Source organism: Nothobranchius furzeri, chromosome 15 (assembly GCF_043380555.1).
Source record: "Nothobranchius furzeri strain GRZ-AD chromosome 15, NfurGRZ-RIMD1, whole genome shotgun sequence".
NCBI classification, from domain to species: Eukaryota; Metazoa; Chordata; class Actinopteri; order Cyprinodontiformes; family Nothobranchiidae; genus Nothobranchius; species Nothobranchius furzeri.
The window spans coordinates 33,772,115-33,796,327 of record NC_091755.1 but is presented as its reverse complement, the minus strand read 5'-3'; the positions used below and the strand labels follow the sequence as shown (position 1 = coordinate 33,796,327).

Here is a 24,213-nt window from a genome sequence, read left to right as displayed (position 1 = left end):
TAAACCAGACCTGAAAAACTGAGTTCCGTAAACATTTTTATTAGAAATGATTAAATATGCAAATATGTACCAATGTGCACAATGATTGTTGAAGTAAAATAGCTAAAGTATACATGTTTGTTAGCATGCACCACAGGAGACCCTTTCTCAATTGAAGTGATCTAATATACTCACATTATTTTCAAAAAGAACCTTTAGGCTTTGCCAAAAAAAAAAGCTAATTATATCTGATGATAAAGATTTAAGTCATTAAAAACTAAAAGTTTTTTTCAACATTTGTCTGTAAGTTTTAATAAAAGTTTTTGTTTTATTTTTATTCATTTATTTTGGATGTTTTTTTGTATTTTTTATGACAAGGAAGCTTATTTGTTGTGGTTCTTGATGCCAACCCAAGATTTCAGGCTCTGAACTAAAAAACAAACAAAAATGAAGCTATGCAGTCCAGTTTAATTAGAAATACGTGATCAATCTAAATAAATCTATATTACAGGCACGTGGGCAAAAAGAACACAAACACAAGACGAGCTCTAAAAGTGTGAAACCAAATCAGCCAGTCAGATCAGATGGTTTTTCTTCTTCATCACCACTGCTAGAAGAAGACTGAGGCACATCTTCGCCCAGCCTCCTTAATTTAGCCTTGTAGTAAATCTTTTTCATCCTGAAGGCTTTTTCCTTCTGTCGGACTGCTCTCCTTTTCTCCCTCATCAGCTCCTTTTCCCAAGCAAGCAACTTCATCCGATTGTCCCACTCGAGGATCTTCATCTGCTGCTGCTCCTCTAAAGCTTCTGTCCTCTGTTGGTGATCCCGTTTTGACAGGTCTACGGCGTCGTGCAGAGCTGTGTGCTGGCTAGAGGCGTCCTTCTCGCTCTCTGATTGATTGAGAAGTGGCCTGATGAGCCCAGAGGTGCCTGTGAGATGGTTGGGATGAGAAAGGGTGAAAGGTTCATTTTTAGTGGTGAAGTGAAGTGGCCTTTAGCTAAACCTATATCTCCTACGGACCTGTATCATACTATTTTACACATTCCAGAGCAGAGATAGGCACAAGATTAAATATTTTATTTTATTGAGCTATTCGTTCAATCTGGAAATAAAATGCTTGGATTTGATTAATCCCACCTCCACCGGTGTGAATTCCACCATAGTCCACAGCTGCAGACCCAGGGGCGGCAGATTCAGGTCAACATGTCCCACTCTGTGACTTTTATTGTTGTTTTTATTTGTACTTTTGTGTTTTTATTATGTGTGATCAACTTTAAAACTGCTTTCCGGAGTTTTCCTCTTTCAGAAATTATGTATGATTTGTCAGAAATCCATAAAAGTGATTATCTTATCATGTACTGTGGTATAATATAAGCAATACGTCTCTCTTTTTTTTTTTTTTTTTTTGCTAAGCACGCCCCCTGCCCGGCAGAGCGCCGTGCAATAGGAAACTGAGCGCTGACCAGTACTAATCAATAGCGTTAGACTACCGCTTAGACGCATCAAATTTAAGGAATACCTCGGCTGATGCAGAGTTGATGAACTTTTCACGGACAAGTAAGTCTCTAAAATATAAATAAATGAAACACAACATGACATGAGATTAATACTTGTAAAACAACGTGTTTTAGCTCCGCTTGTCGGCTACAGAAGCACATTTATAAACAGAAACGTGAAGTCGCCATCTTAAAAAAGCAGAGCATTTTTGTGTGATACGCTTGTCAGCCACTAGATGGTGCCATCAGATAAGAGAAATACTCCAGAAAGACGCTTTAATGTAGACCCCTGCAGACGTTTTTTATTTTTTTGTAGTTGCAGACTTCTGTAAAAATAAGACTACCTCTGAATTTCGCTCAAAGTATGTCGGCTAATCTATCACAGACACACACACAATGTATTTAAATTATAATAATTGAGTTATTGTCTTTATGAATGACCTGGTTTCATTAAGACTGTTAACATGCACTGCTTATTGTCTCTCAGAGCCTAAAAAGCCTGCTAATGATTATTTGGGCTCCCTTTTCACATCATTATCCATCAATGAGCTAACCACCAAATGGTGCTCTGAAACTTTCCTTCTGCAGCGAGACAGCTTTACTTTAACTAGCCCCCTCAGACCCAATGACTGTTTTTATCTGATGCTAATGGCCTCTTGACTAATAATCAAAGCTTATTCAGACTTTTTTTTCCCCCACGACAAAAAGCTACAGGTTTGTTTCTAGGCAACAAATATTGAGTCAGCAGAGCTTCGTGTGTGAGTGTACCTGGAGCAGTAAAGTAGGAGGCAGGAAAGGTTGCATCCTTCACTTCGGCACTGTGAGAGACGGAGTTTGGAGAGGGATTCTGGTGCAGATGAGACCAGCTGTTGCCTGATATTCTATCCAAAGCTTCATGCTTGACGTAGATGGCTATGCTGCCTTCAGCCTGAAAGGAGATGGAGTGATTGTTTTAAGCAGGGCTTTAAACTCATCATTTCTGTTACATTTAAATTGAGACTCCTCAAATAAATTTATATCAAAATAATATTTTAATGAACATATTTACCTGGTTCACGCTGCCATTTAATTGTTCAGTGTAGCTTTTTAATTTTCCTAAAGAAAAGGTAAAAGAAGGGAGAAAAAGGTGAATTATTTTAAAACATTGAGTAAACAGTGCCTCCTTGTGGTGGATGCAGATATTGCATGGCCTATAAATTATTTAGAGCCCCAGTAACCAGATTTTTTGCAGCTAAATATAATTCTTTAAATAATAATTAAATTGCATTTGAATAAAAGAATAATCTAAACAATTTAAATTTAAGACAAATAAATTATTTCATGTTTTATGTAAACAAGATTAAGTGGACTGACATTAAAACAAACAAAATCAATTGTTAAGGGTTTGCACGACAAAACAAAATCTGAGCAGATGCATACTTTTGGAGGGAAAAAAGCATTAATATTTTGTGACGTTTAAATTTGAACAAGTAAAAATGCAGCCAACTTTTCATTGTAGTCTTCCAAATATTTCCTTTATTTCAGACGAAGAAAAACAATTTACCTCCATAAACAAATTATCCTTTTCAAATACCTCCTTAAATAGAAAAACACTTTTAATGGAATTTATTTTTATTTATTATATTGTTTTCATGCAATTACAACTAATAAAACCCACAGCATTAAGACTTGTCTTAAATAAAATAAAAAAGGGAAGTTTGGACTAAATGGGTTATTTGAAATGGTTAGATTCTACCGCATGGTATTAAATTGAATTATTTGGCAAAAATATCTAATCATTAACTTTCTTATGTGTATCAGTATGTTTCTCTAAACTTAAAATTTGTTTCCATCGAATGCCTCACAGGACCAGCCTTTCAAAACAGGAAATGAGTTTAGATTAGAAAACAGAGATGGATTTGTCTGACTTTGTCAATCTGACACAGTTAACCTCAGACTTATTGATTTAAGGATTCATTAGTTTATCATTTTTTCTCTTGCATTATTTATTTATGTAGCATAACCAAAGGTCAAGTATTTCATCAAAATGACCAGAAATTAACTTTTACTTTGCAGACAAACTGCGTCACACATCCAGGGACGCACTACCTCTGTCTGGCCTCCAAACAAGAAAAGCAAAGACCTACGACCTCGCAACCAAATCAGTTAGCAGGACAAGGCGATGCAGAAGAAGAGACTTTTCTGCACTTTCACCTTGAATAAAGTTCATCTTCCTTGAATCATAAATGACTTTTTAAAACGTGATAATTGCATAAGTGTCATATAATGATTATATATATATATATATATATATGATGATATAATGATAATCATCTCTTGTTAAATCCCAAAATGTTTGAATAATAATAATCATTAATCAATGATGTGTTAAAATGAATATTTTTACTGCAATGGTCCATTTCAGATCTTAAATTACACCAGGTCAGTATTTGTTGCTTTAACAAGTTAATCTGTCAGTATACTCATACATCATAAGATTAAAATGAATGTTTTAACATTCACTCAACATAAATGTGTAAACACATTTCCACTTCACACTGAGAATTAACCTCTCTGAGGATCTGCGTGAAGGCGTGATTTCTGAGGTATCTTTGTTGACGCCCTCTTAAATGTGTCAAATTCTGATTTGCCAAATTTATAAACAAATCTGATAAAAACAGGAATCACTTCCTGATCTAGTCTTCGCCGTTCACTTGATAAGGCCAACTGGGTGAACAAGCATTTTGAGACCATCCTATCTTTTTGACCTCAAGGTCAAAGCCTCTCTGCAACGCTTGCGAGTGATTTCAGACACAACGGCTCTTTTAAGAGCCACTGAACAGCCTTAGACGCAAAATAGACACTCCAGCTTCCTGCCATCACCTGAAGTTAACCCAGACTAGAAGGGTCGTAATGGGAGCTGCCTACGGGCTCCGGTACCAGAGGTCCACGCCATCGGCAGTGTCCATCTCAACCTCCTGACCCCCTGGATCGCTTGGGGATCTCCACACAAGGGTGCGTAGATCGGCACAAATTGCGCCGGATGGTTTTATAAACAAACATTAGCTTATTAAACCATACAGCCAAACTGATTTTACAACCCAGACACCACAAGCTCTCTCAGATACTATTGGGGCTCTAAGCAGGTTAACTTTGATGTCCCCAATACCACCAAGTCAACACCAGATGATTCATCAATCGTAGGCCACACCACTTATATAGCATGTCTTTTGTAATTAGCTTACAGGTGTTATTATGGATATTGATTTTGACTTTACAGGCTCAGCAAACCAACAAAAATCCTCTAACTAATTAGCATTTTCAAATGCTGAGTGTTATTTAAGTGTGGTATACTGCATTCATTGAACTATTTGAAAGTAAAACCAGGAGACCAACACTGAATCTACAAAGTTGGGTTTTGTTTTTAAAATGATAAATGTGCTGTAGGGCTGCAACAAACGATTATTTGGATAATCGATTAATCGGATGGGGTCTCGACACGATTAATCGATTAATCGGATTACATGGGGAAATTTTTAAAAACTGCTAGGGAAATGTTATTTCTCTCCTTCCTTCACTTTATTTAACACAACATTATTAGAAAACAGTTCAATAGCAGAAAAACAACATGCCATCACCTACATTGTCTTATAAGGTGTATAGACAGAGACCCTAAGCTACATCTATCTGTGACCTAAAATGCTTGGTCCAAGTTAAACAGCTTAAGGGCAATTCTCATCTGTTTTGTTTGATCTCATCTGTTGACATTTATTTTAAATGTAATTAAACATAGGCTGTGAATTAATCAAAAATGATCACTATTTCCAAAAATGACTGAAAAAATACCAAATAAAACAAAAGTAAATGAATGCCATCCTCCTTGCGATGATGCCCTGGGCAACTGCCATAAAGTCACATCAAGAAATGCTGCTGATCATTCCAATGATCCCAAATAGACACACATTAGGCCACATGAAAGCAACTGAACCCAAAAATATATTAACCAGTATATAACTGCACTCTCACACAACACGCCTGCAGCAACAGTTAGGACTCCTCCCTCCCTTTTAAAAGCGTTTTTGCTTCTGAGGACATTGTGGTTGTAAAACCACATGCTAGTAGTCTGGCCCCGGTGTGATCAACCAGTTTCTGCGGGAATGTGACGGCGGAACCAGGGCCAGATTAACACTTTGTTGTACCCTGGGCAACAATATTCAAGGGCTCCATCATCACGACCCAAGGATCACCATAATGTGGTCACATACAGAATATTTTACTGTAATATGCAGTAAATATACTCAATACTTGAATGCCTGACAACACGTAACCCGCCCAGAGTAACCTTTGACCCACCACGTGTGGACTGACCAATGAGGAGAGGGTCTTAACTTGAGGCCCTCTCTTCATTGGTCATTCTGCATGAGACTGACTCTCAACTGACGTTCAGTCGTAGGCAGCGAAGCGTCTCTGTGCAGTGCAAAAGCCCGGGTGGACAGTTTGTTTAATGTAGGGTGACCATATTTCCATTTCCAAACAAGAGGACAGGGGATCTGTGCCTATGACGTCACACTATGGCAACGCCACACAAACCATGTTGGGACCCATTTTTTGTAAGAACTAAATTAATATCAGATTCTGCCAATTAAAGGGCTCTAAAACAATTCATATGTAAATATTTTGCATATTTAATGCAAAATCTAATTTTTCTGCTTTAGTGCTGCAACAAGGTTTTATTAATAATAAATTATAATACCTTTTGTTTTACTACAGCATCGGTAAGCTTCCTGTGCACAGATTATTAAGGATGCTTGTTTCAGCTGTGAGATTAGACGATAGGGTCAATGAAAAAATAAGTTGTCACACACTCCATGGAAACTTTCAGAGAATCCACAAATAGTGGCTTTCAAATGGTTTTGTTACTTTTTGCAAGTTTATAAAAGAAGCAGATGAGACAGCATGTCTGATAATTTAGTTTTTCATCTGATAATATTAGAACATGTCAGTAATGTCTGAGGGGCTTTTATAAACACTGTATAACTAATACTCCTGGAGAGGGTATGAATTACACAGAGGCTTCTGGGGAGCCCAGTTATTGGGGGGGTGGGGGGGGGGCATTTTGCCTTGGCCCCCAAAATGTCTTGAAACGGCCCTGGGTGTGTGACTGAGTTTTGAAGGTGATCTGAATTGTATCAGATGTATAAATATTACATGTGTATAACTTATTGTTTTTTACTGGTAAAAACGTGTAGTGGAGATAAATCTACCTACATTTGACTTTTCAACACTTTGTTTTGTTTTCTTGTTTTTATTGAACTATTTTCCTGTCCTGTCTGTCTCTCATCTTCCTGCATCTCCTCTTAATTCTCCAGAAAAACTGCTGCCTGGATTCTTACCTTTTCACCTCATCAGTTACTTTTGAGCAGATCAAAGGGATCTCCTGACCATAAAGCGGAGAGCGCGTTTTCGATGCTGCGTGAGGTGAAATCACCGCAGCACAGGTGATGAGCTCCGCAGTAGCGCGCTTCAGGCACAAATAAGACAGAAAATAGAGAACATGTGCGGACATGAACGATCGTGTGCTAATTATAGTTTTTTGGTTGCGCCACTTTGAGAATGGACCGTGCGCTGGAAGCAGCTGCCTGGATCGCTGTGCAACAATGCGGAACCGGTTCGCAGCAGCGCAAGTCTGCCGGCTCTCCCTCACGCTGATCTGCGGCTCTCCCTCGCGCTGATCTGCCGGCTCTCCCTCACGCTGATCTGCGGCTCTCCCTCCCGCTGATCTGCGGCTCTCCCTCGCGCTGATCTGACTTGCTCTGGTCTGCGCGCAACGGCGGGCGGGAAGGGGGGGGGGGGCGCTTTTGGAAGAGTTGTGCGACACAACGAATCGATGACGCAATTCGTTGCCAACGCTTTTAGTAATCGATTTTCATCGAATTTATCGATTCGTTGTTGCAGCCCTAATGTGCTGCACCATAACGAAACCAAATGACACTATAGAAGATACATCGTTTTTTTCTAATGAAATACCGTATTATTAGTTTGTATTATTTAAAGGTATTAAAAAAATTCTTAACCTTATCTTGGTGCTCTTGAGGGGCCCCTGGTGGGCGTCAGGGCCCAAAGCAGTTGTTTCATTGGCATATGCCTTGGGCCGGCTCTGAACACTTAAGAAAGGTTTTGCTAAAACATCTAGCTTACATTCCACCATTTCATTCATCATCTGTCATCATGTACAACCATCATTTCATTCATACTTTTCCTGTACAATAATTTAGTTTAGAAAATAGAATTAAAATTATTTTTATAACTATATTCTTGACTCTGTCTGAATTAATGTGAAGTGTGTGTTCCCTGGATAAGTCAAAGAAACTAAAGTATTCTGATTAAATATTCAAAGGCCAATCAGATTGATATTTCATATTTATATGGAATATCACATCTTATTGCTCATTTAATAAATGAGTAGCTAATCATTAACTCTACATTAAGGATATACTTTTTTAGTTATTACAATATTTTAAATATCTACTAACACCTATGTAATACAACTAAAGTAAAAACATTATTATTCCATTTTACAATTTTTTTTCAAACAAAAAGTTAAAGATGTTAAAGTTTTTTTTTAAGAATATGTAAAAAGCTAAAAGTTTGTTTAGGGAGGGGATGCTCCAGGGTCTAATCAACAGACGTGCACACCCAAATACCTGTGAGCTATTTAGAAATGTTTATATTTTTTTATTCATCCATGCACTCATTTGGCAGACCCTTTGATCCAAAGCAACTTGCAGCCCAGGATGCAACAATCCAGATGTATTTGTTGGCTATTGACTGCACCTGCAAATACTAGGTAGCAACACATCTGCTGCAAATAAGAAAAGTAAACAAACATACACATGCATGGAGTCATTTTAGTTTCCCTGCAGTAACTCCCTCTCTCTCACCCTCCATTAGCTTTCGGACCGATGCTTTGTGGCCAGCTCCCCCTGCGTGGCTGGTGAGAGCAGCCTCGCCCATGGCCTGAAGTTTGATTGATTTGCAGCAGGCCCTGCACCGAGCGAAATGAATGTCATCGGCATCCTTCACCAACCAGTCCTTGTACGCGTCTTTTGTGAGCCAAGCATCCTTGAATTTGCATTTTCCTGGCATAGCGAACTGTAAGGTTAGCTGTACGCGCTCACAAACGAAACGACCACAGTTTTTTTTACCATTATCCTGCCTTGTGATGCATTCGCGTTCTCTACGAAGGTCCGTTCATAGCGCTCGTACCGCAAAAAGGAGGGGAAAATAGAAAAATGCTATATATAATGAGTTCAATCTATTTTGAAAAATTATAAACTGCCAACTAAAACAGACAGACAACATCCAATAGTGCGTGAGTAAAATGGAAATTTTGATATTTAATGTTCACCAGAAGGGAAACAAAACAATCTAAACAAACGTAAACGATGAATGTTCGTCAAAATCTTATTATGAAGCGATGTTGTCTTTTACAAAGACACACAAATGCATCACTACTTTTCACTCATTCGCCACGCGTTGCATTTAGCCAATAAACATGACCGTTTTATTTCCTACAGCCAATCAGGTTTTAGGAAGCCGATACAGTGGCCTGATAGGTTGAAATACGGCAGGAACCGGAACATAAACACATGTGGAATCCACTGACTTCCGGCAAAATGGCGGAGCGGGTGCATCACAAATTCTGAACGCAATCTATTTGTCCCAGTTATTCAACAACCTGACCATCCAGATATATTCACCAGATATTTCAAGCTTTATATCATTGTGAAATTCACTTTTAAGAAAGAGTTAAGCCATGGAACCGTCTTCAAAACGTGACACGGCCGCTACCCACCACAACTACGCAGCAAAGATGGAAACTTCGGCTGAGAGCCTCAAAAGGAAAGACCCTTTCTCTCCGGCAAAGAACAAAACAACCACCAAAATGAAGGACCAGACTACAGATGAAGGTACGAAGGCCATCCTTGAAGCGATAAAAAAGCTCACAGATAAAGTGGAGGGCCTCGGCACGCAAATTAGTCACAACTCCAATATGCTAGCTAGCATGGCTAAAGCAGTGGAGTTCAACGCAGCGGAGATCAAAGACTGTAAAACGCGGCTACAAACCATGGAGCGAGAGGTATCAGTCAATAAAAAAGATAACACCATGCTAATGGAAAGTGTCCTGGAGTTAGAGAGGTACAAACGCCGATGGAACCTCAGAGTCAAAGGATTAAAGGAACGTGAAGGAGAAGACACGCGAGATATGATAGCAAACTTGCTGAAAAAAATCTCACCTGAATGGGCTCCGAACATCAACCATATCGTGGATTCTGCTCATCGGCTGGGGAAAAGAGAGGAGAAAAGAACCAGGCATGTCCTCGTCCAGTTCACACAAAGATTACACCGTGACGCGCTGTGGAAGATGACCAAGGATTCCTCCATTTGCAAAGAACTGGGGATCGGATTCATTGAAGACCTCTGCAAAGCTGACAGGGAGGCTCGAATGGCGCTGTGGCCTAAAATTCAACAAGCACGGGCGGCTGGAAAACGAGCGTACTACAGAGGAGGAGACGGTTACATCGATGGTCACAAAATCACGGTCTGAAGAACAGGAAGACTTAAATACGGTCCGGATGGTCCAATAATTCAAAATATTGAAGGGACATTAACATATCCTTTTGTGCCTTTTTGAGCCTTATGTCCTTTTTTCTTCGCAGACTTTTCCAAAAGTCGGTTGAAGTTATTGTTCTCTAGCAGTTGCTAGTTAGTTTAGTTAGTTTAATAATGAATGTTAATCTGTTTTGCATCTCTTTGAATGCTAGGGGCTTAAGAAACATTAATAAGAGAAAATCTATTTTTTTGTTTTGTAAGGGAGAGAAAGCTAACATTATTTTATTACAAGAAACACACTCACAACAGGAGGACGAAAAATTCTGGATTAATCAATGGGGGGATAAAATTCTTTTTGACCACGGCTCCACCAAATCAGCAGGAGTGGCCATTCTATTTTGTAATTCTCCTTGGAAATTAGTAGCTTCTAAATTTAGCAGCAATGGTCACTGGCTAATCTGTGTTTTAAATAGTGATGACCAGTATTGTATTGTGGCTAATATTTATGGTTTTAACAACCCAAATCAAAATAAACTCTTGCTTACAGAACTTTCTAACAATATCACTAATCTAAAACTAACCTACCCAAGTGCAAGTATTATTGTTGGAGGTGATTTTAACATGGTTTATGATGAGCATTTGGATAGATACCCTTCTAGGTGTCAACATAGTTCTCATAATTCCACCTTATCTAATTTCTGTGGCAATCACAGCTTAGTAGATCCCTGGCACCTGGCAAATCCTAATTTTAAACAATACTCCTGGTTCAAACCAAATAATAACCTAAAATCTAGGATTGACTTCTGGTTAATTTCTGCTTCAGTTACATCTCATGTCTCAGACTGCTGCATGTCAGCAGCTCCTCTGTCTGATCACTCAGTTATAAAGTTGAAATTTGCGCCTCCTGGTGGTGGACTCAGAAATAAAGGCTACTGGAAATTCAATTCTGCATTACTAACTTCTCATGAATACTGTGATGGTATTAAATCTCTAATCACTGAAGTGATGGCTGATAACACTATAGGGTCTTATGTGTCAAAGTGGGAGTTTCTAAAATTCAAATTTCGAGAATTCTCCATCCATTTTGGGAAATCATTTCACAAAAACAATAAACTAGCAGAACTTAATCTAATTAAAGAAATTAATACGTATTGTAATAAGGCATCACCAAATGAAAGTGACAAACAAAAATTATTAACTCTACAAGGTAAGCTTGATGAAATGTATCTAAAAAAAGCAGAAGGAGCCTACATAAGATCCAGAGCTAAATGGATTGAAGATGGTGAAAAAAGCACAGCTTATTTTTGTCAACTAGAAAGAAGAAGGCAAGAAAGAAATTCAATTAAAACATTATTAATTCAAAATCAAATATGTACAGATCCAACTTTAATTACAAAAGAATTGACCTCTTTCTACAGCAAATTATACTCAGCGGCCTTGTCTGAGACTGATTCAAACTTTTTCTTCGATCACATTAAGAAATTTATCCCGAGTATAGATGATGATTTTGCAGAGTTATGCGATGCTGATATTACTATGCTTGAACTAGACAATGCAGTTAAAAACTTAGCCATAAATAAATCCCCCGGTTGTGACGGCCTAACGTCTAATTTCTATCGACACTTTTGGGATCTGTTAAAAAATCCATTTATTCTTATGTTAAATGAAGCAACTGATACTTTATATTTTCCTCCCACTATGAAACAAGGCCTAATTACTCTGATACCAAAACCCGGTAAAGACTCTAAAATTATAGATAACCTTAGACCCATAACATTATTGAATACTGATTATAAAATTGTAACCTTAGCCTATGCCAATAGATTAAAAAGCAAATTAAACTCAATTATAAGTGATTCCCAATCTGGCTTTATGAAAGGTAGATCTATTCACAATAACATTCGTTTGGTGATGGATCTCCTAGACTATAGTCACTTAATTGATGATGACGGTTTTATCTTATTTCTTGATTTTTATAAAGCCTTTGATTCTATTGAACACCCCTTTATCTTTCAATGTTTAAAACAGTTAGGCTTTAGAAACAAATTCTGTGCTACCATTGAATCTCTGTATGATAATGCAACTAGCTCTATTTCATTACCAAATGGAACGTCACCACGATTTGATATTAAAAGAGGGGTTAAACAAGGGTGTCCTATCTCTCCCTTTCTCTTTATAATTGCTACAGAAATGCTTTCTATCTTTATTAAAAATTCAGATATTGCTCCCTTAAATGTTATGGGATTACCTGTAATCATTAGCCAACTTGCAGACGACACAACTATTTTTATGAAACATCTTACAGAGACTCCTAAGATAATAGAAGTTCTTAAGGTGTTTTCCCAGGCCTCCGGACTTAGTCTTAACTTAAAAAAATGTGAGTTAATGCCAATTCATCAAAGTGATTTAACAGAAGCATATAACATTCCTATTAGGTCAACGGTAAAATACTTAGGAATACATATATCCAAAGACCCAACTGAAAGGGAAAACTTGAATATATGGAAAACAATAGCAGAGTGTCAAACTAAACTAAACTCCTGGTTGTTGAGAGACATCAGTTTACTTGGGCGTGTCTTTCTTACTAAAATGGAGAGCATATCTAGATGTATCTACCCCGCATATTCACTGACCATTCCTAACAGAGCCATTAAAAAGATCAACCAAATCAACTTTGATTATATATGGAGGAAAAAAATGCATTACATTAAGAGAGCAGAAATGACCAAAGAATATAAAGATGGTGGACTACAAGCTATAGACTTTGAGATCATGGATGGAACACTGAAAATTAACTGGTTAAAATCCTTCTTTAACAATAAAAGCTTCTGGTATCATATACCCAGGGAAATCTTCAAAAGGTTTGGAGGCATTGACCTTTTGTTAAAATGCGATTTCAATATTAAGAAACTTCCGATTAAATTATCCCAGTTCCACCAACAAGTCCTTTTATATTGGAAGCTTTTATACAACCATAATTTCACTCCACACAACACGCCAATTTGGAACAATAGATATATTACAATTAAAAACAAATCATTATATAAGAAGGACTGGATGGACAAAGGCATTTGGTCCCTAATTCATTTAACTGATAATGATGGGCGTGTGATGACCCATGAGAATTTCTGTCATAAATATAATATCACAGTTGATCAGAATTCATTCGCTTCCACAATAAGAGCCATCCCTATTCCTACATTAAATCTAATTCAAGAAATTGTTTCGAACTCTCATTCAGTCTCCCCTGCTCTTCCTCATCTAGTAGCTGGGAACTTCGACTTCAAGAGTGTTAAAACTCCTAATAAAACAATTAGAAAAATGCTTGATGATATTTCACACCCTTCACTGCCTTTCAGAAATTCCATTAAACAAATTTTCTCCATAGATATTATATACTCATTACGCTCTAAATACCTCAAATTTCCTATAACTCCAAAAGCCAAAGAAATCCATTATAGAGTTTTAAATGACGTATACCCATCTGGGGAATTCTTACGACAGAGATGTGGTTTTGAAACAAATAAGTGTGTATTTTGTGATGATATAGAAACCTCTGTTCATTTATTTTTTCAATGCATCTACTCTGAAGCTCTCTGGACTGATATACATGACTGGCTATACACAAAGATGCGTATTGAACCCTTGTCGGAGAACGATGTCATTTATGGAGCCATATTAGATAATACTGAGTGGGACTTTCTGGTAAATAACATAATCATTGTTGCTAAATTTTATATTCACAAATGTAGATATGGAAAGGTGAAACCTAGATTCTATGCATTTCATAACGAGTGTCTTTCTTTCTCCAAAGCCCTTAAATTTATGAAAAGTAAACATGCAATGAAACTCCTTAATCTTTTTGAAAAGTATGATTTGAAAACAAAGCCCTAGCTCTGTCTCTTTTTTTTTTTTGTTTTTGTTTGTTTAATTTATTTATTTATCTTTTGTTAGATTGTTTCCTTCACAAATATTCTTGCTCTCTACGCAAAATCTCTTTTGTTATCCTTTTTTGCACCTGATCCCAGGTAATGTAAAACAAAGGAATTTATGCCATGTTGTTTGTAAATGAAAAAGTTCAATAAAAAAAAAAAAAAAAAAAAAAAAAAAAAAAAAAAAAAAAAAACATGTGGAGTCCACTGAGGAGAAAGGAAAATTGGAGTTTACATACAACTGCTGTTTTATATAAAATGCTTTGGCTCAAATTAAAATTGCCAATAAAATGCACAATAAATACATTTATTTATGCCTACATATGAAATATTCAGTTAATTACTAAGTCAAAATACGCTGACTAATTGAGAATAAAACAACGCAACTTTAACTGAAAAATGTTATTAACTTTGTTTCTGTCTAAGGAATGTTTTCTTGACCTTGTGTAAATTTTAATAACATTTGGTGTATGTAATCCGCTTTAAATCAATCTACTCTACATGAAATATCACCTGACAAAAATAGGGTAATTAAATTTATGCTGCTATTTGATATTTATTAATTGCAGTCCATACAGTTTAAATTTAAATTCAACAGCAGAAAACCTAAGCCTACAACATTCCAGTCCTAAACAGCTCCATATTCTCTCCTTTTGTACCTGGATAATGCCTGCCTGATGCACCAAAGGACTCCACGAGTGATGTCTGTTTCACCCTAGCTGCAGGTGATGTCTGTTTCACCCTAGCTGCAGCAGCAGCACCTGGCTCACTCCTCTCGTCTTCTGTCCTCTTCACCATGAAGTCGTCATATGCTTTCTTATGGTTTACTTTCAAATGTTTAACTAGGTTAGTTGTGTTACCACAATGCCTCACAGTCTTCCTACAAATGTCACAAACTGCATTGTTTTTATCAGAAGAGCTAAAACTGCTCCAAACATGACTCCGTTTGCGTTCAGACATGTTCAGACCGACTAGTACCGCGCATGCCATGCACTTCCAAACCGTGAGCTTCCGGTTCCGGCAGCAGACAACATAAACAGGGAGCCCAGTGTGCGCCCCCCAGTGGTGGGTTAAAGTATTTATATTGTGCCGTATCACGCACCACGGTTGGCGGAAGAAGAAGTAGTTCTGGTCATAAAAACGTAATTTTTGAAGAATGACCAGCAAATTAATAACTTTAAATCACTCAAATATCGATACTTTAATGACAGTATCGATTCCAAAACATAAATAGCCAGATTCGGAGTATCGATACTTTAGTATCGATCCGCACATCCGGAACATAAACACATGTGGACCATAACGCTTCTCATAGAACTCAATACAATTGTTAGAATTTATAGCCGAAATGTGTTTGAACTGTATTTGAACGTCAGGAAACTAAACATAACTTTGTTTTGTCATTGAAAGAGCTAATTTCAGTTTTTTTTTTGTTTATCGACGTCAAACTAGATAAATGTTCCTCCCTTTAGCTTGTTTGCTAACTGATTGCTCGTAAGTTGTTGTTTATGTTTTATGTATAACGCCATATCTGACCTAATCATGTTCAACACACGAGTAAGAAATCATGACTTAAAGGATTATTAATCATGCTGTTTAAGTAAAAACGACCAACTTTTCTATAAAAACAACAAAAATGGAGACCGTCGCCCTTGTTGCTCCAATCACAGCTTTGGAATTCCTTCAGGACAAGTTTCTACTCACTGGTAAGTTACAGCTCTGATTTTAATCATGGAACTATTTACTTATAGCCATATGCTGAAGGCAAAAGTCATGTATAAATGTATTTTGGAAGTAAGTTTGTTGAAGTGTCTGAAGTTTTTTGTGCTGTTGAACCAGAAACTGTTGAGCTTAATCAGTCGTGGCCACCGTTTTATTAATATTGACGACTAGGTCACACTGTATAACCTTTATATATTCATTCTGGAACTATCTATCAACCGTCCAATGATCCTTCTGTCCAATGATCATGAATAAGTGAAAACACTTGAGATGCTTCCAAACAAATAAGTGATATATTGTAATAATGAGAAGCAGGTTACAGGCTTTGAGCGATGACAAGAGCATCAAAAGTCTAAACAAATATCCTGGTAGATGGAATGAATAATAAATGTAATTGCTGATCAAAGGATATATTTAACATTTTACAGGTTTATAGGGTAAAGTAAAATAGTTCACCTTATAATCATTTGGCTGCCATACCTTGCACAGATTAAATATTATTCAACAACTATTAAAGAATATTAAATATAAACAATAATGATTCATCCACATTAGGATTCATAACCTTTATAAAAGATCACTTAAAGGAAACATATTACTTTTTTCTTATGGTATTTTAGATCTATGGCTTTTACAAAACACGTTTCTGACCATTTTGCACTAAATCTCCTCACATTAAGCAGTTTGAGAAGTTTTATTCAATACCTTCTAGAATGAGCCGTTTTAGAGCTCTGTCACTTTAAGAAAATAGTCTAAAACTGGCCACACCCACTCAATTCAATTCAAAAACACTCATCCCTTGCTCAGGCTGCTATAAGCTGAAGAGCTCCAATATCTGAGAGAGGCTCAGAGTAGAGACGCTGCTCAAGCTCGATGAGTTGAGGGTTGGTTCTGTGCTAATTTCCTCGTTTTTGACATTACAAATGGGGACTTTTTGAAACCTCTTGTTTTAGACACAATTCCTAAACAAAACACCGACAGAAAAAGGATTTTTTTTTCACAACTGACTGGATTGTTTACTGAGGCAGAAGAGAGGCAAGTAGCAGCATAAAGGGATGCAAAAGGTGAATGTTGCGTAATTTGTCCCCTTTAACGGTCTTAAATTGTCTTTTTCTTTCCATCCTGCCAGGTGAAGGTCCAGTTTTGTCAGTATACAGTCTCCAGCCTCACCCAAAAGCCCGCGCCTCGCTGAGTGTGCTCCTACATCACAGAATCCACGGGATAAGACCAAGAAGTCCAGAGACCCTGAGCCAGAAGGAACATGGTTAGAATAGCAAGTTCTTGCTGTTATCATTCTTTTAAGAAATTGCTTTGTCTTTACAAATATAATGAAAATGATTGTGCAAATAACTGATGATTTTGAAAGCAGCCAACAGAAAAGTTGTATTTTTTTACACAAAATTTAAAACATTAAGCACAAAACACACCAATATAACAAATTAAAATAACACATTAAATGTCTGATTGCATTTAATTGATTCAAATCACTCACAACCTCTTATTGCTTTAGAGATTTAGAGTTTAGGGTGTCATTACAAACAGATTTATGAGATCTCCTCTCCACTCTCATCTCCTAGTAAAGAGTTCTGCCACAGAGCTGAACTTCTACGACGTGCTGGTGTTTGGAGGCAAAGCTGTGCGCCTAGTGAGGCTCCATGTGGATTCACAGGATGTGGAACACCTGCATCTGGAGATCCTGGGTGCCCTCTTGGAGCTGCAGGACTGGGCTCTGGACGCTCGCTGGCTCTCAGGAGGAGAACAGTCACTACTCTGTGTGGCTGTCGCTCACAATGGTGCTCTTCTCCTGGATGTTCATACAGGAAGTACTCTGGTTGAGTGTTTTTGTTTAGAGGGCTGTTTGCTGTATTCTGCCCTTCTCCTGGTTCATGAATCCTGGGTGGATACTGTCTTAGTAGGGGGGACTGTTTTCAACCAGTTGGTCATTTGGAAACCAGGGGGATGTCACGAAATGAAGGATTCTGGGTTTAAAGCCCCAGTTGAACGACATTTGTTGGGCCACAGCGGCGTGATCTTCAGCATCTCTTACCTCCGGGAGAATGGGTATCTGGCTTCAGCCTCTGATGACCGCAGCGTGCGGATCTGGGATGTAGGTGCTTTGGGTGGCCCTGGAGGGAAATGTGGGGTGTTGGACCCAACTTGTTTACGAGTCCTTTATGGCCACCAAGCCAGAGTGTTCTCTGTGTGTCTTTCTCCAGGGAGAGTGTTTAGTGCAGGGGAGGACGGGGCCTGCTTAGTCTGGAACTTAGCTGGAAGTGGGAACGTGGTTCGAACACTGAAGGGCCATCGAGCGGGGGGCGTCCGTGCTCTGGCGATAAGCGTGGGGGCAGCAGATAAGAAGTGGGTGGCTACTGGGGGAGCTGATGGAGGGCTGAGGCTGTGGAGAGTAGAAGATGGTGAACAAGCAACTACAGAGAAGCTTACTGATCTGAAACTTCCTGATCACGGCCTGCCTAAGGTAGTTTGTATAGCAGGGGGGGGGAATGAAAACACAAGCGGGAGTCAGTTTGTCACTTGCACCGACAGAGGAATAGTTTGCCAATACAGCGATGGAAAGTGGGAGACATTGTGGCAAGGGTCCCCTGAGTTTGGTTCTTATTGTGTCATGGATACAGTAACTGCCGATGTGAAGGATTCAGCCTCCACGTTTAGTTTGTGTGCTGTAGGAAACCTCAGTGGGTCCTTAAAGGTGTTCCCTACTTCCCAGCCTCAGTCTGGAGTGTGTCTGTCGGCTGGATTAGGGAAGATCCATAGTGTCATTTGGCAAAAAGAAAGAAACGATGTATATTTACTAGCATCAGGAAATGAAGGACTTGTCTATCGCTGGAAAATAGAGATAGGAGTAAAGGTAACATGTTCTTTAACTCTTAAGCTAACGCCTCTTCCACCTTTCCTTCTTCCTCGCTGCTCTAAGCGCTGGATCACAGCCGCCGTTCGCCTGCATGCTTGTTCAGAGAGGGCGATCTGGGTTTGTGGGGACAGGAGAGGCTCTTTGCTTTTGTATGATGAAGATTTGTTGAGGAACAGGAAATTAGGAGAAGACGAACAAGCAGGCGAACTAAGTGGAGAGATCGAAGCAGAAGAAAGTCAGGAACTTCACGAGTTGCAGCCTCTGAGCTGCCTGGTTGGGGTGCACGGGAAGCAGGGTGTAACGTCTGTGTGTGAGTATCGAGGGCTGCTGTACAGCACCGGTAAAGATGGCTGTGTAAGGATTTCCAGAGTCAATCAAACATCGCCTATGGACCCTAAAGGGAGCCGTGGATCTGAAGTCAGCAACGAGGATGAAGGAAGGTTTCAGCTGGAGGTGCTCAGAGTTCAGCGGGCCTGTAAAGGAATGGAGTGGCTGGAAAGAGTTTTATTTCTTCAGTCTGAAGTTCCAGTAAAGGAGGAAGAGGAGGACAGTGAGAGTGAGGGAGAACAGAGTTTGCTGGAAGCCAGATTTGTCATTGCTGGCTTCCACGCCAACCATTTTGTGGTTTGGGACCCTTTGAGGCAGGAGAGGCTGATGGCGGTGCCGTGTGGTGGGGGCCATCGCTCTTGGAGTATCTGGCCGGCGCACACAAGGATCTGGCCCGGATATGGAGCGTTGGTCTTCATCAAGCAGGGGGCGATCCTGACTTCACAACCTCCAGAAGAAATGCTCGGCTGGGAAGGGAAAGAGGAAAGGAGTGAGGGATGGAGCCTGAGGGAAGGCATCCATGGGAGGGGGATCTGGTGTGTGTGCAGGCTGGGGAGGATCGAGTTTGGAAAAGGCGACACGAATAAGGCAGAAAGAGAGAAAAGGCATTGGGAGATAGTGGTCACAGGAGGAGAGGACACTAGCTTAGCTGTCCTGGCTGTTGACCCAGATTCTGGCATGGTCAAACTTCTCTCCGTAATCACTGACCACATATCCGGCGTGCGAACGCTGGCGGCGATAAAACGCCCAGAAGGTGGGAGTGAAAAGTCTCTCTCTGCCCTGTTGCTGTCAGCCGGCGGCCGGGCTCAGATTCAGTGTTACCGTCTGCTGATCACCTGGCCCAGAAAGAGGCCGGCTCCTTCCTGTCAGGTGATCCAGGTGGGAGGCCACCGCCTGGACACGGAGTGGGAGAAGAGGCGGAACCGACACAAGACGGTGAAAATGGACCCAGAAACCAGGCAAGTTATGACTAAAGTCCTACATCTAAATTTATTTGTGTGTTTTAAATCTGATTTCATCATTTACTGTTTAATGTCACAGTGATTTAATGTTTTTGTTCTTGCTGTTCTTACACATGCAAAGCATATTGACTTGCTTCTGTGTATGAAATGTGCTATATATTAAAGCTGCCTTGCCCAAAGTATGAGATTAATTTAATCCTGTGTGAGGTTTCTTGTGTTTGACCAAGTGTTCCGTGTATTTTTGGTGTTTTTAGGTACCTGTCCATGGAAATTGTGGAGGAAAACTCTGGCTGTGTGCTTCTGGTGCTGTCCTGCAGTGATGGAGCTGTCAGGTTGGTTTCAATAATTTATTCTTGGGAGTTGGAGACAAATACCGAAGAGGATTAGGGCAAGCGAAAAGAAAACAATTCTCACATTGTGTCAGAATTGTGAGTTTAATCTGAGAATTTTGACTTTTCCTCAAGATTCTGATATTAATCTCAGATTTTTTTTGTTCTGATGATTCTGACAATCTCAGAATTCTGTTTTTAATCTCTCATAATTCTTAGATTAATTTAAAGTTAGATTTCTCAGAAAAAGGTCTGAGTTTAATCTCAGAGTTCTGACATTAATTTCTCACAAGTCTCACTTTAATCTCTAAATTCTGACGTTAATCTTAGAATTCTCACTTAAATCTCAGAAATCGAATTGGAATTCTGAGATTCATCTCAGATTAGTAAAATTAAAGGCATATTTAGCAAATTTTTCATATTTGTAAATCATTTTCTTGAGCCAGTGTGTGACTACAGGTTTGATGTAAAGTCAGCCCCCTCCAGCCCTGTGAGCAGGATGGCCTGTTTGCAACTTCAGCCACTTCAAAGCGCCGCCCTGAAGTCTCACAAAGTCACGCTATCCATGTGTCCACCTCACAACAGACGAGCTGTAGCTGTTTAGCATTTAGTGCAACATATTCGTCACGGTGGAGCTTCAGAAGAAACAACAAAAAAACAAAAAAACATTTATCTTATGACAAAATAAGAGTCATACTAGAGTCAACATCGCAAGTTTTCTGAATCACGAGTTTGGAGACACGTTTCCTGGATGTTTTGGATCATAAACACAGCTGATTTGTTTGATTTAGTGATCAACCACTCCTACAGACACTAATGAAGGCTGAGGAGATGTTTCAGCCGTTAGAAGGTGTTAAAAAGACAAGCGCACAGCGAGGAGAAGAGTTTGTTTAATTTTTACGACGGTGAATTAAAAAGAGAAATAATAGGTGATTAAAGCAAGCCAAAACAGCAAAGTTTCCCTTTGAAGTCCGATTTTTTTTCTTTTCAGTGGCCCTAATCCTCTTCTGTTCAAACAGCATTAGAAGTTCTTTAAAGTTGGTTCGTTTTTTTGTGCAATAAAATATAATTTGGGTATTGCACTGTAAGGGATACAGACGTAATATGTAAATCTGGTATTGCACAAGTATTGAACATGAACGGAGTATTGCATTTAGGTTATTGTGTACCAGGATAATGCCAGTACCAGTTAAACTGAGGAGTTTTACACTCTTACAGAAGCGGGGATGAATGACCTAAAGGTAGATTATGTAGTACTCTTGTTTTTATGCAGCTGAAATTATCAACGTGTTTCTGTTATTTACCTACACATGTCGTTTTTTGCTGTTTTCCCAGGTTGTTTGCAGTCTGCGAAGGTAAAAACCAAATTGACTTGTTGTGGGAGACGTTTCACCACCAGCGCTGTGTGCTCAGTGTCGCTACCTGCAGCCTGGAAGATGAAAAGGGCAACAGGTGAGCCTCTTAGAATGAATGCAACTAAAATGTGGTCATTTGTTTATTTGAATTTAGCTCTTTTTTGATTATTTTAGCAGTTCTTCCTGAATAGCAATCATTACTGTTGTCTCTCCCAGGTGTAAACTGCTGTTCAGCGCTGCTACAGATGGGAAAATCGCTGTGTGGCATTTGACTGAAGCTCATTTCTTATCCATTGATAATTCAAGTGGTGCTCCAACCCCACCAATCCCCTGCCTCGACATTCCCGCCCACCAGAGCGGCATCAACTCATTGGTTGTTTGGGTAGAGAAGCGGGGACGACAAGAGGGCGGTTGCCTAGTAACTGTTGCAAGTGGAGGAGATGATGGGCAGCTGACAGTGTCTATGATTAGGGTGCAATACCCAGAAGATTGGAAGACTAGTGGTAACAGAGGATCTTTACAGATTTCTAATGCTGACATGTTCCCACAGACAAAGGTTTGGTCTCCTAATCAGATTCGGGTTCACCTGCACTCTCAGTCCCACGTCCCGCTGGCCCACGCTGCCCCTCTCACTGCCCTGAAGCTCCTCAGCCCTGGATGTCTGGTTTCTACCTCCTCAGATCAGAGGGTCTGTCTGTGGAGGGTCAGCGGTACCAGCATCACCCACCGTGGGGCGCTGTGCTCCCATGTTGCTGATACTGCAGACCTGGCAGTGTGGGAAGAGGAGGAAGGAAAATGTGAGGAGAAACCTGACCCAGTTTGGGAAAACAGCGATGGAAAATGCTTTGAGACTAGCGGTGATCAAACGGGGAATGACGCCGGCGGGAAAACTGGTTCAAAGTCTTCCTGTGAGAGCTGCAAAAAGGGACAGAGGGTGGGATGGGTTCTGGCTTGTGGCCAGGGCTTCCAACTTCTAAAAATCGAGACTACAGTAATGGAGGCTGAGGTGTGCGAAGAGAAACTATCCAGTTAATGTGACTTTACAGAAATAACCAAACTACGTGGAATCCTTTTGAATATATCCATTTGTGTATTGGATGAAATAGTTTTTAAATGAAGTTAATTTATTTATGAGTTGTGAATGCGTTTTTACGAGGATAATACTTGTAACACCTTGTGACACCTATAAGTGACGTTATGCAGTTTGCTGGGTTCCTTATATAGGAAACATTATTTCTGATTGGCTTAATGACCTGACCTGAATTGGAATGTTTATTATGTGAAGAGCCTTGAGATGACTTGTCGTGATTTGGCGCTATATAAATAAACTTGAATTTAATTGAACACACACAAAAGTCCTAATACTAACATCTGGCTAAAAAATAAGTTAATAATCTTATTTTTATCCCACTAATCACCTGTTTAATTTTCTGAAAGGAACATTTATTTCCAGCAGCGTGGAAAAAAATTAGACATGATTTTTTTCTAAAACCAGTTAACACCTGCAGAAAGCATTTAGTGCTCAAAGATTCAAACTCTTATTGCTGTTCTGTAAGAATATAAAACATCTTCTAACTCAAGTTTAATTTGCATTTTTGCCATTTAAAACTATTCATATATCCACTTTGGGAATCTGGAGCCAAATCTTGCTCCTTAAAAGATGCAGAGTCTGTGCTTGAAACTGTTTAACTTGTGTGTGTGTGCGTGTGTGTGTGTGCGTGCGTGCGTGCGTGTGTGTGTGTGTGTTATGGGCTCAAACAGTTTGCACCTGTTTCCATCTGAGGAGAAAAAGCAAGTTGCCATTTGTAAATCATTAAAAGAATTTGGGTTGAAGGTATTCAGAAAATGGCTGCACAGTGGAGTTGAGCTGTTGCCTTGCAGCAAGAAGGTCCTGGGTTCGCTTCCCGGCCTGGGATCTTTCTGCATGGAGTTTGCATGTTCTCCCTGTGCATGCGTGGGTTCTCTCCGGGTACTCCGGCTTCCTCCCACAGTCCAAAAGCATGACTGTTAGGTTAATTGGCCTGTCTTAATTGTCTTTAGGTGTGTGTGTGTGTGTGTTTGATTGTCCTGTGTGTGTCTGTGTTGCCCTGCGATGGACTGGCTCTCTGTCCAGGGTGTACCCCGCCTGATTGCCCGTTGACCGCTGGAGATAGGCGCCACTACGTGGACAAAACGGGTTCAGACGATAGATGGATGGATGGTATTCAGAAAATCCTGAAATGATTTTCATTGCTCAAACATACCACTTCAACACATGATCAAGAATATTTTTCAACATTCCGCTGTTTTTTAACACAAGTAGATTTGTCAGAATCTGTTGGGGTTTCTTTTTTAAAGATCTTCAGCACATTCTGGAAGTAAAGAAAGGAAAAGCTTCCACACGGAGGTGTTATCTGGTTGTGTCCGAGCAGGTATGCTCAGGTGACCCTTCACAAAACCTGACCTCAGCATCTCTTAGAATCTGGGAACTGTTCAGCACCGAGAGTAAAAGGTTAGCCAGTATCAACATCTGATATTATTGCTGCCAAAGAATTTACAATTTCTATAAAAACGTGCTTCTTTGTTTTGTTTGCAAAGATGAAAATGGAGAAAAGTGTGACTAAATAAACACTGCCCCCTTTCTGTTTGGATGTTTTTTTCCAGAATCGCC

The 24,213-nt window shown here is 39.5% G+C and overlaps 2 protein-coding genes across 3 annotated transcripts; one reads left to right on the top strand and one right to left on the bottom strand.

Moving 5' to 3' along the window:
- Positions 1 to 427: 427 nt before the first annotated feature.
- On the bottom strand, positions 428 to 15,275 carry LOC107390601 (uncharacterized). 2 transcript variants are annotated; one of them, XM_015967423.3, is made up of 4 exons: positions 14,659 to 15,275; positions 2,524 to 2,570; positions 2,244 to 2,403; positions 428 to 908 (listed from the first exon to the last, which is right to left on the bottom strand). In XM_015967423.3, exons 1-4 carry the CDS (start codon positions 14,987 to 14,989, stop codon positions 547 to 549), a joined length of 900 nt encoding a protein of 299 aa, XP_015822909.1. In that variant the 5' UTR covers positions 14,990 to 15,275; the 3' UTR covers positions 428 to 546. The 2 variants fall into 2 exon arrangements, with proteins under 2 accessions (XP_015822909.1, XP_015822910.1); XM_015967424.3 differs by lacking the exon at positions 14,659 to 15,275 and adding an exon at positions 8,396 to 8,932.
- On the top strand, positions 15,275 to 24,185 carry wdr6 (WD repeat domain 6). The gene is made up of 6 exons (XM_015967377.3): positions 15,275 to 15,705; positions 16,851 to 16,985; positions 17,299 to 19,876; positions 20,134 to 20,211; positions 21,544 to 21,660; positions 21,780 to 24,185. The coding sequence occupies exons 1-6, from the start codon at positions 15,636 to 15,638 to the stop codon at positions 22,594 to 22,596; spliced, it is 3,795 nt and encodes a 1,264-aa protein (XP_015822863.1). The 5' UTR covers positions 15,275 to 15,635; the 3' UTR covers positions 22,597 to 24,185.
- The last annotated feature ends 28 nt before the right edge of the window (positions 24,186 to 24,213 follow it).